This window comes from Danio rerio, chromosome 17 (genome assembly GCF_052040795.2).
Source record: "Danio rerio strain M-AB ecotype USA chromosome 17, GRCz13ab, whole genome shotgun sequence".
Taxonomy (NCBI): Eukaryota; Metazoa; Chordata; class Actinopteri; order Cypriniformes; family Danionidae; genus Danio; species Danio rerio.
The window spans coordinates 3,023,419-3,038,723 of record NC_141037.1 but is presented as its reverse complement, the minus strand read 5'-3'; the positions used below and the strand labels follow the sequence as shown (position 1 = coordinate 3,038,723).

The following is a 15,305-nucleotide window of genomic DNA, read 5'->3' as shown; positions in this document are numbered from 1 at the left end:
CTTTCAACCAGCACAACAACACATGCTTCTGAAGACAATCACCTACTGCACCTTTAATTAAAAAGGGAAGGAGAGTGCATCTATTAAATGGAAGGCTTATTTGTTATTTTTTTTAATTTCTCTCAAAATGGTTTATCGTTAACATGAAATATTTTGTTATTGCAGTTTCTAATATTGGTTCTCCTCCTCCTCATCCATCTGGAAGAATAGGTCCCATTGACGCTGGTAAGCCTTATATATTTGACCAGAATGCCATTTCGTTTTTTGATTGCCACGTGAACATTTCTCAAGTGTTTTTTCTTGTCTGTAAAACACACACACAGTTGAGCAGTGTGACGGGCCCTGCAGTCCTGAGCATTTCACATGTGATAATAAATGCTGCATCGGGAAAGATCTGGTGTGCGACAAAGAGAAACAATGCAGCGACGGCTCAGATGAAAAGGAATGCGACAAATGTGAGACACGCATGCAAAGATTCTGATAATTGTGACCATGTCCAATGTATTTGTGTGTTACAACTGCTTACAACTTCTAGTGACTGATGTCTGCATTTACATTGCACTAACAAATACCCTAAAAAATTAGCGAGCGTTGACTGACCGCTGTTATTAACGAAAGCACTCTTTTCTTCATGTAACCTTTACACATTTGTGTGTTTCTCAGCAGCAGAAGTGGTCATAGTTGATAAACTTAGAGCACAGTGAATGGGAGAGTACAATAAATCATTTTATTAGAATTCTATTTCCTGAAATAATCAAAGAAAATAACAGGATGGTGTTATCAAGACTTTCAGAAAAAGGAAAACAATAGTGTGAGACTGATAACGGCAGCCAGAAGAGAGAATCATGTCAGATTTACTGTCCCGCCTCCACAGACGCTGCGTTATAAACACCTCACACAAGCACGCATTCGTTTTGTAATTTGATGCAAAGATGATAAAATACTAACATGAATGCATATAAACATTTGAATATATATATATATATATATATATATATATATATATATATATATATATATTTTTTATATATATATATATATATATATATATATATATATATATATATACAAATGTTTATATGCATTCATGTTAGTATTTTATCATCTTTGCATCAAATTACAAAACGAATGTGTGCTTGTGTATATATATATATATATATATATATATATATATATATATATATATATATATATATATATATATATATATATATATATATATATAAACTTTCAAGGCTTTAAGATGCTGATGACCATTAAATGTGTCATAAGAGTCTTGTCTAAAACGGTCTGTTTGCATATATATATATATATATATATATATATATATATATATATATATATATATATATATATATATATATATATATATATATATATATAGCGTTTGCATATATATATATATATCAGCGTTTCCTCTAGGATTTTTTCAAGCTGTGCTGGCAGACCTTTTTTTACACACTTTTTTTTACCAACTACCTGTGGTGTTATTTCAGTGACAAATGTTGAGAGAGCAGTATTAGAAGTAGAGATCGCATTTATGTAATAGCCTACAGCATGCGCATCTCTTTGCCTGCGCGCCGATTTCCTCTGCTTGCACGCCCCCTCAAATATAAGCCGCTTCTAGAGCACGCAGATCTTCTTGTGCGCTCTCAAATAAACGCTCCTGAAGTGCGATTTAGTGCGTTTATGTCATTTAGTGTGTTTATGTCTCCAGCATTTATTAGATTTGCTAGGAATATTTATGGATGTCTCCAATATACCTAGAGCAATATTAATGTGTCCTGAAGTAAATTACAGTTACAGAAAAGTTTCCTCTGTTATAATTCACTAACCTTTTAATATGTTTTGGTGTTATTATTACCCGCTATTAAAAACATCAAATGTTTTGAATGAGAAGCTGTAATGTAGGCGTGGCGGTTGGCGTGACACCCCGCCATGGAAGAATTAATGTAGCGGAAACCATATATATATATATATATATATATATATATATATATATATATATATATATATATATATATATATATATATATATATATATATATATATATATATAGTTGAAGTCAGAATTATTCCCCCCCTTTGGATTTTTTTTTTTTTTTTATATTTCCCAAATGATGTTTAACAAAGCAAGGAAATGGTCACAGTATGTCTGATAATATTTTTCTTCTGGAGAAAGTCTTATTTGTTTTATTTCGGCTAGAATAAAATAAGTTATTAATTTTTTTAACACCATTTTTAGGACAAACGGTCAAAGGTTTAAGGTCAAATTTATTAGCCTCTTTAAGCTATATATATTTTTTGATTGTTTACAGAACAAACCATCGTTATACAATAACTTGCCTAATTGCCCTAACCTGCCTAGTTAACCTAATTAACCTAGTGAAGCCTTTAAATGTCACTTTAAGCTGTATAGAAGTGTCTTGAACAATATCTAGTCTAATATTATTTACTGTCATCATGACAAAGATAAAGTAAATCAGTTATTAGAGATGAGTTATTAAAACTATTATGATTAGAAATGTGTTGAAAAAATCTGCTCTCCAATAAACTGAAATTGTGGATAAAATAAACAGGGGACTAATAATTCACTTCAACTGTTTATACACACAGTTGAAGTCAGAATTATTTGCCCTCCTTTGAATTGTTTTTTTTTTTTTTTTTTTTTTAATTTTTTCCAAATGATGTTTAACAGAGCAAGAAAATGTTCACAGTATGTCTGATAATATTTTTTCCTCTAGAGAAAGTCTTATTTGTTTTATTTCGGCTAGAATAAAAGCAGTTTTTAATTTTTTAAACACCATTTTAGGAACAATTATTAAGCAATTATTAGGCAATTAGACAATTATTATTATTATTATTATTATTACTACTATATGGCCCACCCTGTACATTATGTATGTACGTACATGCATGCATGCATGCATACAATATCACACTTGTAGTGGTGCGATGTGGCTGTATATCGGCACTGATGGTAGGCATACGTTGGCCTTAGGGTCCCACTAGTGACAATATACTGCCATATCGCACTGCTACGAGTGTGATATTGCATTTATACAACAGTTTGACGACATAATCCTGTATATAAAAAAGAAAATCAAACATCTCAAAAATCCTTGGATGGAATCATTATGAGGAACTACTTTCTCCCGCCATTCATTCATATCTGCAGCTGACATCAGAACAGCAGAATCTGCTGCTACTTCACAAACGTCACTTTATAGCTCCTGTTTGAATGATTTTCTAGTGTAATGTCTAAAGTGATGACAAAACAGCTGATTTTGCTCACATTTTAAGATTATAAGGCTGATCGGCATGAAATGCCATCAGTCTACAGAGATTTCCCAGTATTTCTTTGTTGCAATTGAGAGCTCACAATAATTAATGTAGTGTGTATTTATATAGTGCATTTATTGTGTATGGCCATACACCTAAATTGCTTCACAATCATGAGGCAGGGTGATCTCTTCACACCACCACCAGTGTGCAGCATCCACTTGGATAACTGAAAAAGCCAAAGCAAAGATAAACACTACCAGATTACAATGGTATAAATACAGCACTACAACATACAAGAGAGAGAGATCGACTTAGAATGTCACGTACCTGTTTCATAATGATTTAATCAGCTGTAGTTTGAAACTTACTTTCTCTCCTGAGGTCTTATTTTGTGGTCTATGCGCCTTGTGGCAGAACATCAAACGTCTTTGCTCTGCTCAGTATGGCTGATGGCCGCAGAATCTCCAAAGTTACAAATATTTTAAAATAGGCATTATCCTTATAAATAAACATAGTTGCAATCTAAACACATACATTCTCACCTGAAAAAGCCTTTAAAGCACATTATGTTGTCCAACAGCTGCAGTATTTGTCAAACTGTAGTGAGTTGATTTCTCTGCCTGTACCTATATGCAGGGGTGGACTGGCCATCTGGCAGACCGGGCACTTTCCCGGTGGGCCGACATACTCTTTGGGCCGGGCTGATCATCGTCTTATGATCTAATCGGCCCATAAAAGGCTTAGCAGCCTATCGCTTTTTTCTGCCTTATTAATTGACGCTGCTGTGATCTGTGACTAACTGAAAGTAGATGCTTTTTTCCCGGACAGACAGACCGGGCCGGCCCATGTGACACTCTGCTGCCCATTGGCTCTTTTCTGTACTGACATTGGGCTGGCCCAATCACAAACTCCTATTTTGGACTCCGTGTGAGCGTGCGTCGTCTGTGTGTATTTGTCAAAATAGTCGAGAGTCAGAGAGAAGAAACGCAAGGGAGGCGCAGAGAAACCGCGGGAAATACACCGGCGTTTCATTTAGCGATTCTGAAAAGTTCTCCGTTCATTCTAGTACACGGCTAAAAGTGCAAATCACGTGACCACACACTCTCTGCCAAGAGCTGCTGCCAGTAGTTCAGCGTGGGTGAGCATAAACCCCAGGTGAGAGTATAGTGCATGTCAGACAGTTCATCTGCTGGATGATCTCATCTCACTATAGTTGTTAAACATGATATTGAATTCATCTTGTTGTCTCTATCTAACAATTCTTATGTCTTTTGAATCACTTGTTCTCAGTTAACTGTTTTGGCTGAGTGCAAAGATAAGCTAATATATTAATTTATGTAACATACACTGATTCTGCACATTGACTGATTGCTTACCTTCATCACATAAATTTAATGTACGTTATACTGTTATAATGGCCTTTATTGGTTATTAAAACTGATATTCTGCAAAAGAGACGGGGTAAAGTTCATTCTTTTCAATGGAAATGAAAGGAGACAGTTATATTTAAGCCCTGTTTTGTTATAAATATGCAGAGTGAAGATGATGCTCATATAAATATGCAGCTACATGAGGCTGTGTGGTGTTTGTTAATCATGATATCAAAATGAAACAAATTTGACATAGTATAAGTTTTCATTGTTTAGATAGTGAAACAGCAAGCAGGATGAGGTGAATGTGGTTATAAAGTACACTGTTCCCTTTGAAGATTTACCCATGCATTAGCAGGCAGTTTTTGTTATGTTTATTATTGAAATATAGGCTGAGTGAATAGTGTATATAAGCTAAATTGGCTGTAGTGTATGAGTGTGTATGGGTGATTTCCAATATTGGGTTGTGACTGGAAAGGCATCTGCTGCATAAAACATGCTGGAATAGTTGGCAGTTCATTCCACTGCGGCAACCCCTGATAAATAAGGGACTTAAGCGAAGAAAAATAAATGAATGAATAGTGTATTTTTTAGAACTCATAAAATATCTTTATGGACAGTTTACAGTAATTAAATTGAGATTAAAGTTTGTATTTATTTATTTCATATATATGGCTTTTGTGTTTTATAGAATATGAGTTGATGAAAATATTGGACGTGCATAGATAGATAGCATTTTGATTGAATTTAGTGGGCCGCTCTGGCCCAAAATGCCAGGGCCGATTTTTTTTGCCCCAGTCCAGCCCTGTCTATATGTGGGTGGAGTAATGTTTAGTCTGATCAGAGTAAATTGGAATTCATGTGGGATCATATCTGATCTGTGCCAGATAGGGAAACAAAATATGAATTGAGTACTTGAACAATGCGGTGTAAATGCAGCCACATTCAGCACTATTATAAAAACACATCAGTGCATTACACGGCTTTTAAACAAACAGTTCACTCAAAGATTGTGTGTGTGTGCGTGTGCGTGTGTGTGTGGAATGTATACATTTTTTGTAATGTCTGGCTGAAGGTATTGTTTTTCTTCTTTTTTGTTTCAGGGGATTATGATCTTATTAAATTGCGGGGAATCTCTCCGGACGTGTCGAAAGGTTTTACTGGACTGTGTTTTTATTATTTAAATTACAGTTTTTATTTCAAGATGTTTACTTTTACAACAACAAAAAAAAAAGATAAATCTTCTGTTTTTATAAATAATGCAATTAAACTTGCTTTAAAAGTAATGTGCAATTTGTCTAGTATTAATACAAGATTTAACCTTAAATAAATTAACCATGTTAATTTGAAATGTTATCTAATTTAATCTTTAAAAATAAATGTAGTTAACTAATTTAAAAATTTAACCTAAATTTAACCTAAATAACTTAATTTAATTTTTAAAAACGTATTAGTCAGTCAGTCAGTCTTTATTCATTTCCCGAAGGCAATTTGGTTGCAGCATACAAGCGTCACACACAATACACAAAAGTACATTATGCAATACAAATTCTACCCTAAGTTTAAAAACTTTACAGCTGAGGGGATGAATGAAAGTTTAAAACGATTTGTTTTACTAATAGGAGTTCTGTATCGAATACTGGAAGGGAGAAGATAAAACTCGTGGTGCATAGGATGGGAATCATCTGACAGAATACTCTGAGCTTTACTCAAAACTTGTCTCTGGTATAACTGAGCCATGGGCATCTGTTTTTTCCCTGTTATTTTTCCTCCTAGGTTCACAATTTTCTCCAAACAACTCTTATTTTTCACACTTAGAGAATTGAACCAACAAAGCAAAGAAAAAGATAACAGTGACTGAGGGCTCTATTTTAACGGTCCATGCGCAAAGCGCAAAACGCAGGGCGCAAACGCTTTCAGGGCGTGTCAGGACACGTTTTTGCTAATTTAAGGACAGGAAATCTGCCTTGCGCTTCGGCGCATGGTCTAAAAAGGTTGAGTTTATTTTCTTAATGAGTTATAGGTGTGTTTTAAGAATAAACCAATTAGAGTCTCATCTCCCATTCCCTTTAAGAGCCAGCTGCGTCACACCAAGAGCGCATTCGCTATTTACAGGACGCAAAGTAAGTCTAAGTGGAAAAAATGAGCATTTCACAAGCAAACAGTTAACAGAAAACTGTTAAACAGAGCATCTACTGCGTGAGAATGAGAGATAATGGATCACTTTCGCTCTTGGATAGGGAAACCTTTACACACAGACATCAATTAGTCTATAAATAAATATTTTTGTTTGTTAAGCGCAAATATTTGTTTCAAAACTATTTCTAAATTCAGTTCTAATTTCCAGCAAACAAATAAATGAATAATAATAACAAAATGTGCTCAAAAACCTGAGTTATATCCTAAAACACATGCTGTGCCCCATATGGTCTAAAACCTGACAGGTGGACAAATCTAAGCTTGTTTTTAATAAAACAAATATAAATATGGATATATTAAATAATACTGCTAATAATAATAACATTATGCAAAAGCAAATTGTTATGAATGAACTGAAAAAGCCTCCCGAGATGAAGAAGACATAAAAGCAGTGATTTTTCATATTTCTGTAGGCTAGAAAATAATATGTTTTGTAATATTTTAATGCTTTATATTTATATTCTCTATCTATTCTTATTATATCCTATATATATCCTTAATATTTACATTTTTCATATGTAAAGATATTTGCCCATTGCTCTCTTGTGCGTATTAAGCAGTGTGTAAGTGAGGTGACGAACACCTCCCTTCCGTCCTCTTTTCCGAACTTTAAATGTTTGTTCGAGGCCATTTCCTCTTTGTTTAAAAGGAGAAATTTTTTCAGAGTTAAAACATAATTCCCCAATTTGCTTTATGTTATTTGGCTTGTGCCATTGTAAAAGAAACTCCCGGGAATACTGAATCCTTGCCGAGTCCCTAGGTGTTTCAAACACGCACATACACAGGCGGATTGGGGTCCATAGCACGATAACTCCTATCTTCTCCATTTACTCCTCCGCTTGAGTTTCCTTGGAGGAGGATATTGCTCAGATATTCGCTTACGTTTTTATATGATTTAAAATGTTAATGTAAAAGAAGGGAGACTTGTAACACACACACACGCACGCCGACACTTGTAGCTGCGTGTCGCTTCATGCGCAGCGCCACAAAACATTAAGCATGTTAATCTCAAGTTGGATCTAATTTAATATATATTTTTAAAATCATTTAGTAAATTTTTTTCTTTCATATTAGATTTAACCTAAATTTAATCAACATATAACATATTTGCCTCATGTTAATCTTAAATTTAATCAACGTATTCTAATTTAATAAAAGTTGATCTAGGGTTAGAGCTTGTATTTACACTAAATTTAACAATTAATATGGTAATCTAAAAATTTTTTTCTTGTAATAATCTAAAAATGAATCCAGTTTAAGCTCATTTTAATGCTTCATTTAAATAAAATGGTATAATAACAGTCATATTAATGCATTGGTATATTAGTTATAATACTTGGATATTATTTAATTGTACTAATCTTAAACTGTAAATATATTAGTTTACCATCTTAAATATTGCATTTTTGCTGACATTGTTTTAATAAATGACTACATTAATGCAATTAATCTGTTTTCTGCGCTCTCCAGCTCGCTGTGTGAAGCCGCCAGTAACAGGAACCTGTCCCGGCAGTCAAACCAAATGGTATTACAATCCAAACAAGCGTCTCTGTTACCGCTTTAACTACGGCGGCTGTGAAGGAAATCAAAACCGCTTTGAAACTGAGGCCGGCTGCATGACGTTCTGCAGCGGAGTCACCGGTGGGTTTTCTTCTACTGTTGCCTCTTAAATGAGTGTTATTAGTGTTTAAAGGGCTCACGAACTACTACTTCGCTGTCTGCGGGGTCTTAAAATGTTTAATTAATTTAGAGAATTTTAAGGCCCTTTGAAAAGTATTAAATGTTATTTTACAGGGTATTAAATTATTATACAATGTATGGTTATATTCTGAAGCTTGCCTAAATTTAATCACTGAACATTGTAATGCTGTGGAGTTAATGGAATTGATCAAATCTTGCTGGATTTGACATCACATTGCTTCGTTTACAAGGCAGCGCTGCTACTCCAGCTGTTCTATAGCTGCCCCCTGCTGTTTTATTCAGTATATCTGCTGTTGCCACTGGCTTGCATGGTTCAGGATCTGAAAAGCTGCGCGTCGATGAATTTGTTCTTCAGTGTTTGGACTCTCAGTAATGATTTCAAACCACACTGATCTGAGCTAAACTGAACTGAACTTAAACACTAAAACTGAACTACCCTGATCCAGTTACTATGACCATTTATGTGAAGCTGCTTTGACAATCTACATTGTAAAAGCGCTGTACAAATAAAGCTGAATTAAATTGAATATATGAATAATGTTTTAGTTTTGAATTATAATCAGTATTAAAAGGTCATGACACGCCCCACTTTCAGTTCAGGTCCACCTCAGAATTTTTTCAAAAGATGCATCATAATGGGCGTGGAGCTCCGCGAGCAAAGGGCAATAGTGGGCATTGTCAGCAGGGGAGTAGGAGGGGCATGGACAACTGTTGCCAGTCGCTCACAAAACGAGACACGAACAGTGAGGAGACGCATGATTTTATAGTTTACAAAGTTAAGAAGCAAAGAAATAAACAGTGATTTAATGCCCTGCTACATCTGTTATTCATAATTTCATTTACAGATAACCACAATTTATATCATTATAAAGATAATCGTGTTCATTTAAACACTATAAATGAGGATTCTCCCTCAATCCCCGGGTCTGAATGCAGACTCAGTGCAGCAGGTCTCTTGCCCTGTCTATTTTAACCATTAGCCCTGCTGGTAATCTGGAGGATTTAGGTGAACACAGCAGCACGGCGATGTGTCTAAATGTGAACGAACTCCTGATAAAAGACAGCGTCCGCCATTCTCCAATTCTCATACTGCTCTCCTGACAAAAACGCTTGCAGCACACACACAGCTTTGCTGTATCGGCCCTGACAGCATCACGGGGAAAAACATGCAGCAAACCCCGTGGATCATGGAAACAAACACATACGACCTTTATGAACGGCTAAATATTGTGTGCCGTGAGTCCGTGTCTCACAGCTCGGCACTGGCAGGTGCCCGGAAGCTGAAATTATCTGACTAAAGCTTAACATTATCCAGTTTTCCCCACAATTAAAGCTGACAGCTGCTAACATTGTGCTACCTGATGCTCAACACACACACATCTGTTAACATCTCAAAAAGAGTACTCGAGGCATCGGAGCACGGAAAGCATCCATTGTAATCTTATGAAAGTGTTATGAAGAATAAAACACATGCTTGTGTTATTTCAGAAAATGATAAGTTTCCCGAGGAAAGTCAGTTCGATAAGCAGGAAGGCAAGAGCAACGACACAGGTAACACTGCACTAAACATGTCATAAATAACAGCATTTCAGTTCATTCAATACAGCATTCAATACAGTCTGGGTGATTCATAATTAACTGAACCAAAGTTATATGCTATGTTGCTCCGTCTCTGGCTGCGTCCGAAACCGCATACTACTTAGTAAGTATTGCATTTGAGCTTAAACGTACTACTCGGCCGTTAGAAAAGTACACTATGGCTGCGTCCGAAACCGCCTACTACTCAGTAGGTACTGCATTTGAATTTAAACGTACTACTCGGCCGTTAGAAAAGTACGCTCTATACAGTATGAATGTGAAAAGTATGAATGGAATTCGGACGTACTACAGCCGCCATTTTGTCATGGTCACGTGACCTACCTGCGTCAGTTGCGTCGCTTCACTTCCCTTTATGAATTCTCTCGCGGGGCATCATGGGATAGCGCAGCATGCATGGGATGCGCACTCCGGAATCTCGCCGGAAGTAGTAGGTCATCCGGGTACTTCTCGCATACTGATTTTCGAATTCTATGAATTCGGACATACTACTCGGCTCGCATACTGATTTTGGCGTACTATATAGTATGGAAGTATGCGGTGTCGGACGCAGCCTATGTATAGTATGAATGCGAGCAGTATGAATGGAATTCAGATGTACTACATCCACCGTTTTGTCATGGTCATTTGGTTGCATCACTTTAGTCCCATTCATGAATTCTCTCGCGGGGCATCATGGGATAGCGCAGCGTGCATAGGATGCGCACTTTAGAATTTCGCCGGAAGTAGTAGGCAGGGCCAGACGGAATCTGCGGATGTTTTTTTGCTATTTCTCCTGAGAATTTTGGTAAAAATCTGCGGATTTCTGCGTAATTATTTTGTGAGTATCATAACTAAAACCTTAATATATGAAATAAAAAGGAAAAAATTACTGAATAAAAACTGAATAAATTCAGATTTACACATTTACTCAAGTAGATAAAAAGATTTAATGCGGTAATTCTGCGGTAAATCTGCGGAATTCTGCGGTAAATCTGCGGAATTCTGCGGTAAATCTGCGGAATTCTGCGCGCGCAGATTCCGTGTGGGCCTAGTAGTAGGTCATTCGGGTACTTCTCGCATACTGATTTTCGAACTCTATGAATTCGGACATACTGCTCGGCTCGCATACTGATTTTAGCGTACTGTATTTTAGCATACTGATTTTAGCGTACCGGTTTTGGACGCAGCCTGTCTTATTTATTTATTTTATTTTTTATCAGTTTATACAATCATGTATAAAAAAACAAAATAATTTAGTAATAATTTAATATTAATAATTTTCCAAAGTTTTATTTTTGATTATTTTATTTATTTTTAAGCTTATTTCATCCCAAGTAACAAAACGTAATTTATCATTTAAATTTATATTTATATTATGATAATATAATAACCCTGATCAGAAGTCAAAAATACTGACATCTCTGTTTTCAGTTGCTATTGTGATGGTAATCATCTTGGCCTTCGCTATCGCCATCCTGCTGGTCATCATCGCCTACTGCCTGGTCAAAGGCCGAAAGAAGAGTCGGAATAAACACCAGCAGCTGGCGGTAAACGGCGGACACATTTACAGATACGAGGACTCAGAGAAACTCGTCTACAACAGCACAACCAAACCCATCTGAACCCCCAACCTGTGAAACGATACACCTGTATCTGCAGTAATTATCTGAGCTGTTTCCAGTAGACTGTGCAGCATTTACTCCCAGCTTGCTTTGTTTTAAGTTTGTATCACCAGCAGCTTTTCTTAGGAATGCTGTGAATGTTTGTTTTAAGTTTTTATTGCTATGAATATGATTTACTGATTTATATTTTAGGTTTGTTGGATTTTGCTCAGGGGTAAATGTGTTTTTATTTTCCACCATGTTACCATAAAACATTAAATCACTATTCTTGAGCCATTTAGTTTTATTTTTGGATTGTTTTGGTGTGTCAGAGATGCTGCCTGTCTTCAGTTAATCTTTAAGCCATGTAAACTTTACTTTACTACTTAGAAATTAGTATTTTAGTATGTCTAAGACCTGAGATATCAATCTATGGTTTGTTTTTTTTATGTTTTTTTTATGTATGTGTATTTTTAGTATATTTTTTTGGATGTGGAAATGACAATCATGGTGATAAATACATATTCCAGAACGCAAATTTGTACATAGATTTTTTTTAAAAATATGTATCTAAAACTTTCCCTGATGTCTAAACTACTAATCTTCAAAAGTCTCAATAAAAGTAACATGTACAGACATGTGTGTGTTTTCTGAAATTGTTATATATACACACTCACCGGCCACTTTATTAGGTACACCTTACTAGTACCAGGTTAGACCCACTTTTAGATACAGAACTGCCTTAATCAACAAGCTACTGGAAATATTCCTCAGAGATTTTGCTCCATATTGACATGATAGCATCACACAGTTGCTGCAGATTTGTCGGCTGCACATCCATGATGCCAAACTCCCGTTCCACCACATCCCAAAGGTGCTCTATTGGATTGAGCTCTGGTGACTGTGGAGGCCATTTGAGTACAGTGAACTCATTGTCATGTTCAAGAAACCAGTCTGAGATGATTCACGCTTTATGACATAAAGGGATGGACATGGTCAGCAGCAATACTCAGGTAGGCTGTGGCGTTGATGCTCAATTGGTACTAATGGACCCAAAGAAAATCTCCCCCACACCATTACACCACCACCACCAGCCTGAACCGCTGATACAAGGCAGGATGGATCCATGCTTTCATGTTGTTGACGCCAAATTCTGAGCCGATCATCTGAATGTGTCAGCAGAAATGGAGATTCATCAGAGCAGCAACGTTTCTCCAATCTTCTATTGTCCAGTTTTGGTGAGTCTGTGTGAATTGTAGCCTCAGTTTCCTGTTCTTAGCTGACAGGAGCGGCACCCGGTGTGGTCTTCTGCTGCTGTAGCCCATCCGCCTCAAGGTTGGACGTGTTGTGTGTTCAGAGATGCTCTTCTGCAGAGCTCGGCTGTAACGAGTGCTCAGTTGAGTTACTGTTGCCTTTCTATCAGCTGGAACCAGTCTGGCCATTCTCCTCTGACCGCTGGCATCAACAAAGCATTTGCGCCCACAGAACTGCCGCTCACTGGATATTTTCTTTGTCGGACCATCCTCACCAAAAACCCTAGAGATGGTTGTGCGTGAAAATCCCAGTAGATCAGCAGTTTATAAAATACCAGCCCGTCTGACACCAACAACCATGCCACGTTCAAAGTCCCTTAAATCCCCTTTCTTCCCCATTCTTATGCTCGCTTTGAACTGCAGCAGGTCGTCTTGATCATGTCTACATGCATAAATGCATTAAGTTGGTGCCATGTGATTGGCTGTTTGGAAATTTGACGAGCAGTTGGACAGGTGTACCTAATAAAGTGACCGGTGAGTGTATTACGAACAGGATGTTGTATTTAAAAAAAACCTGCAGGTGGCGCTATGAACTTTACACAAAACAATCGTTTTTCCAGCGTTAATTATACAGCTTTAATACGTTTAACAGCCATTATATAGACCTATTTGGTTAAATTAAACTTTCCTTTACAACACAACGGACAAACACAAACTACAAACCTTGTTTTTCTTAGTTTTGAGGCAAACAACGATTCCTTTTTCGTTAACTAAGAGATGTAGTGTTAATTACACGACACATAAACCCTAGAACGTGTTTATATTATATATTTTGTCTAATAATTCCATATGTCAAATCTGAATAATAAACAAAAATATGATTTTCCAGCCTCTTCGTTAAGTAGATGATAATAGTCGCGTGTGATTGGTTAATCTGCTTTTCTAATAATAATTTCAATTCAATATTTACTAAAATATGTGTAACATATTTAGTCTTTATGTGATAAGAATAGAGTTCCTTCATATACACATAAATACGATATCTATGGGGAAAAAAGTAATCAAAAGCTGATGATTGGTCAATCTTGACAGCGCTGAGAAAAGTAATGACTATTACATGACCGCGCTTTTCCTTCATCAGTTGTCTAAATTAGAAAATAATACTAAAACTGTTAATATATATCGAATCAAACCTACTGCGTTGACACACATATATTGAGAAGATCCATTTATACTTGTTAAAATTATTTAAAAGAAACTTTTTGGCGAAGCCCCGCCCACTACAGTTTTTTGATTGACTCATTCCCGCTGCTTCAGTTTTGCGAGATTCAGTCGAGTTCAGTCAGATGGAATGATCACGCAGGGAGTCTTGTAGTTGTGCAGCCGGAGAAAATAAACATTTATAAATGTCCACGAGGAGCGAATGAACTTTTGGACGTCTTAACAAACAAGGAACTCAGTCGGTGAGTGCTTTTGAGTGCTTTTGTCTTTATTCAGAGTCTCAGAGCTGTTGTTTGTGATGCGTGGAGCCGCAGAGAACATCAAGTAACGTTACATCAAACTTACAAACAGTTGCTTACTTAGTCTTCAACGACAATATATGAGAAAGTGAATAAGTTTGCCTGTGTTTAATATTGTTCACGGTGTTCCCATGTCTTGTTTTGGGCAAATATGTTGCACAGTGTTTGTTGTTTTTAATGATATTTATATTTATTGAGGTTAAGTTGGTTTTATATTCGCACATTCGTTCAGTGACAACCTGTGACACCCTCCCTATATTGTTTACCATGATGCTTTTAAATATTTGGTCTGCATTTTTTAAACATGCCTTCATTAATCATGATAAACATTTTCATCTTTTTATTTTGGACTAGGCAAGTTTATTTTGTCTTTTACTTGCACATCTTTTAGTTAGTAATGTTAGTTATTTTATTTCAGAGCCTTTGGCCTATGCATTTGTGTAGAGAGTAATAAAACAGAATATATTTTACAATATTGGTCAATTTATTTATATTCTTTCTGTAAGACATGCAACTCTCTAGATCCATAAAAGGACAATACACTTACAGCTGAAATTAATATTTTGGATTAAATAGTGTAATTTATTTCTGTATTTGAGGATCTCTGATTACATATAATTGTTGTATTGAATAGATTTTATACCTTTAAGATGCCCTTCTTTAACACGCATACATCATATGTTTAACATATTGTTACTGTAGAAATTAAAGTATGTATTTGTTTATTTTTTGAAGGTTTAATGTTGTAGATTTTATACTGCATTTGTGTTTTACACAGAATTATAGTGTTGATTTTAG

At 35.9% G+C, this 15,305-nt stretch overlaps 2 protein-coding genes across 9 annotated transcripts in view; both read left to right on the top strand.

Annotated features, from left to right (window-relative positions):
- The window catches only part of spint1a (serine peptidase inhibitor, Kunitz type 1 a), a 38,346-nt gene extending 25,976 nt beyond the window's left edge, over nucleotides 1–12,370 (top strand). For 2 of the 3 annotated variants that reach the window (XM_087288854.1, NM_213152.2), the window contains 6 exon segments: nucleotides 166–225; nucleotides 324–455; nucleotides 5,759–5,809; nucleotides 8,325–8,495; nucleotides 10,044–10,106; nucleotides 11,565–12,370. In XM_087288854.1, coding sequence (XP_087144980.1) covers nucleotides 166–225; nucleotides 324–455; nucleotides 5,759–5,809; nucleotides 8,325–8,495; nucleotides 10,044–10,106; nucleotides 11,565–11,755 — 668 coding nt within the window. In that variant the 3' untranslated portion in view covers nucleotides 11,756–12,370. 3 annotated transcript variants of the gene reach the window in all.
- Nucleotides 12,371–14,317: 1,947 nt separating this feature from the next.
- Nucleotides 14,318–15,305, top strand: part of LOC101885278 (pleckstrin homology domain-containing family G member 3) — a 120,414-nt gene continuing 119,426 nt past the window's right edge. For all 6 annotated transcript variants that reach the window (XR_015512926.1, XR_015512927.1, XR_015512924.1 and 3 more), the window contains exon 1: nucleotides 14,318–14,450. The gene's annotated coding sequence lies outside the window, so the exon portion shown is untranslated. The remainder of the gene's footprint in view (nucleotides 14,451–15,305) is intronic.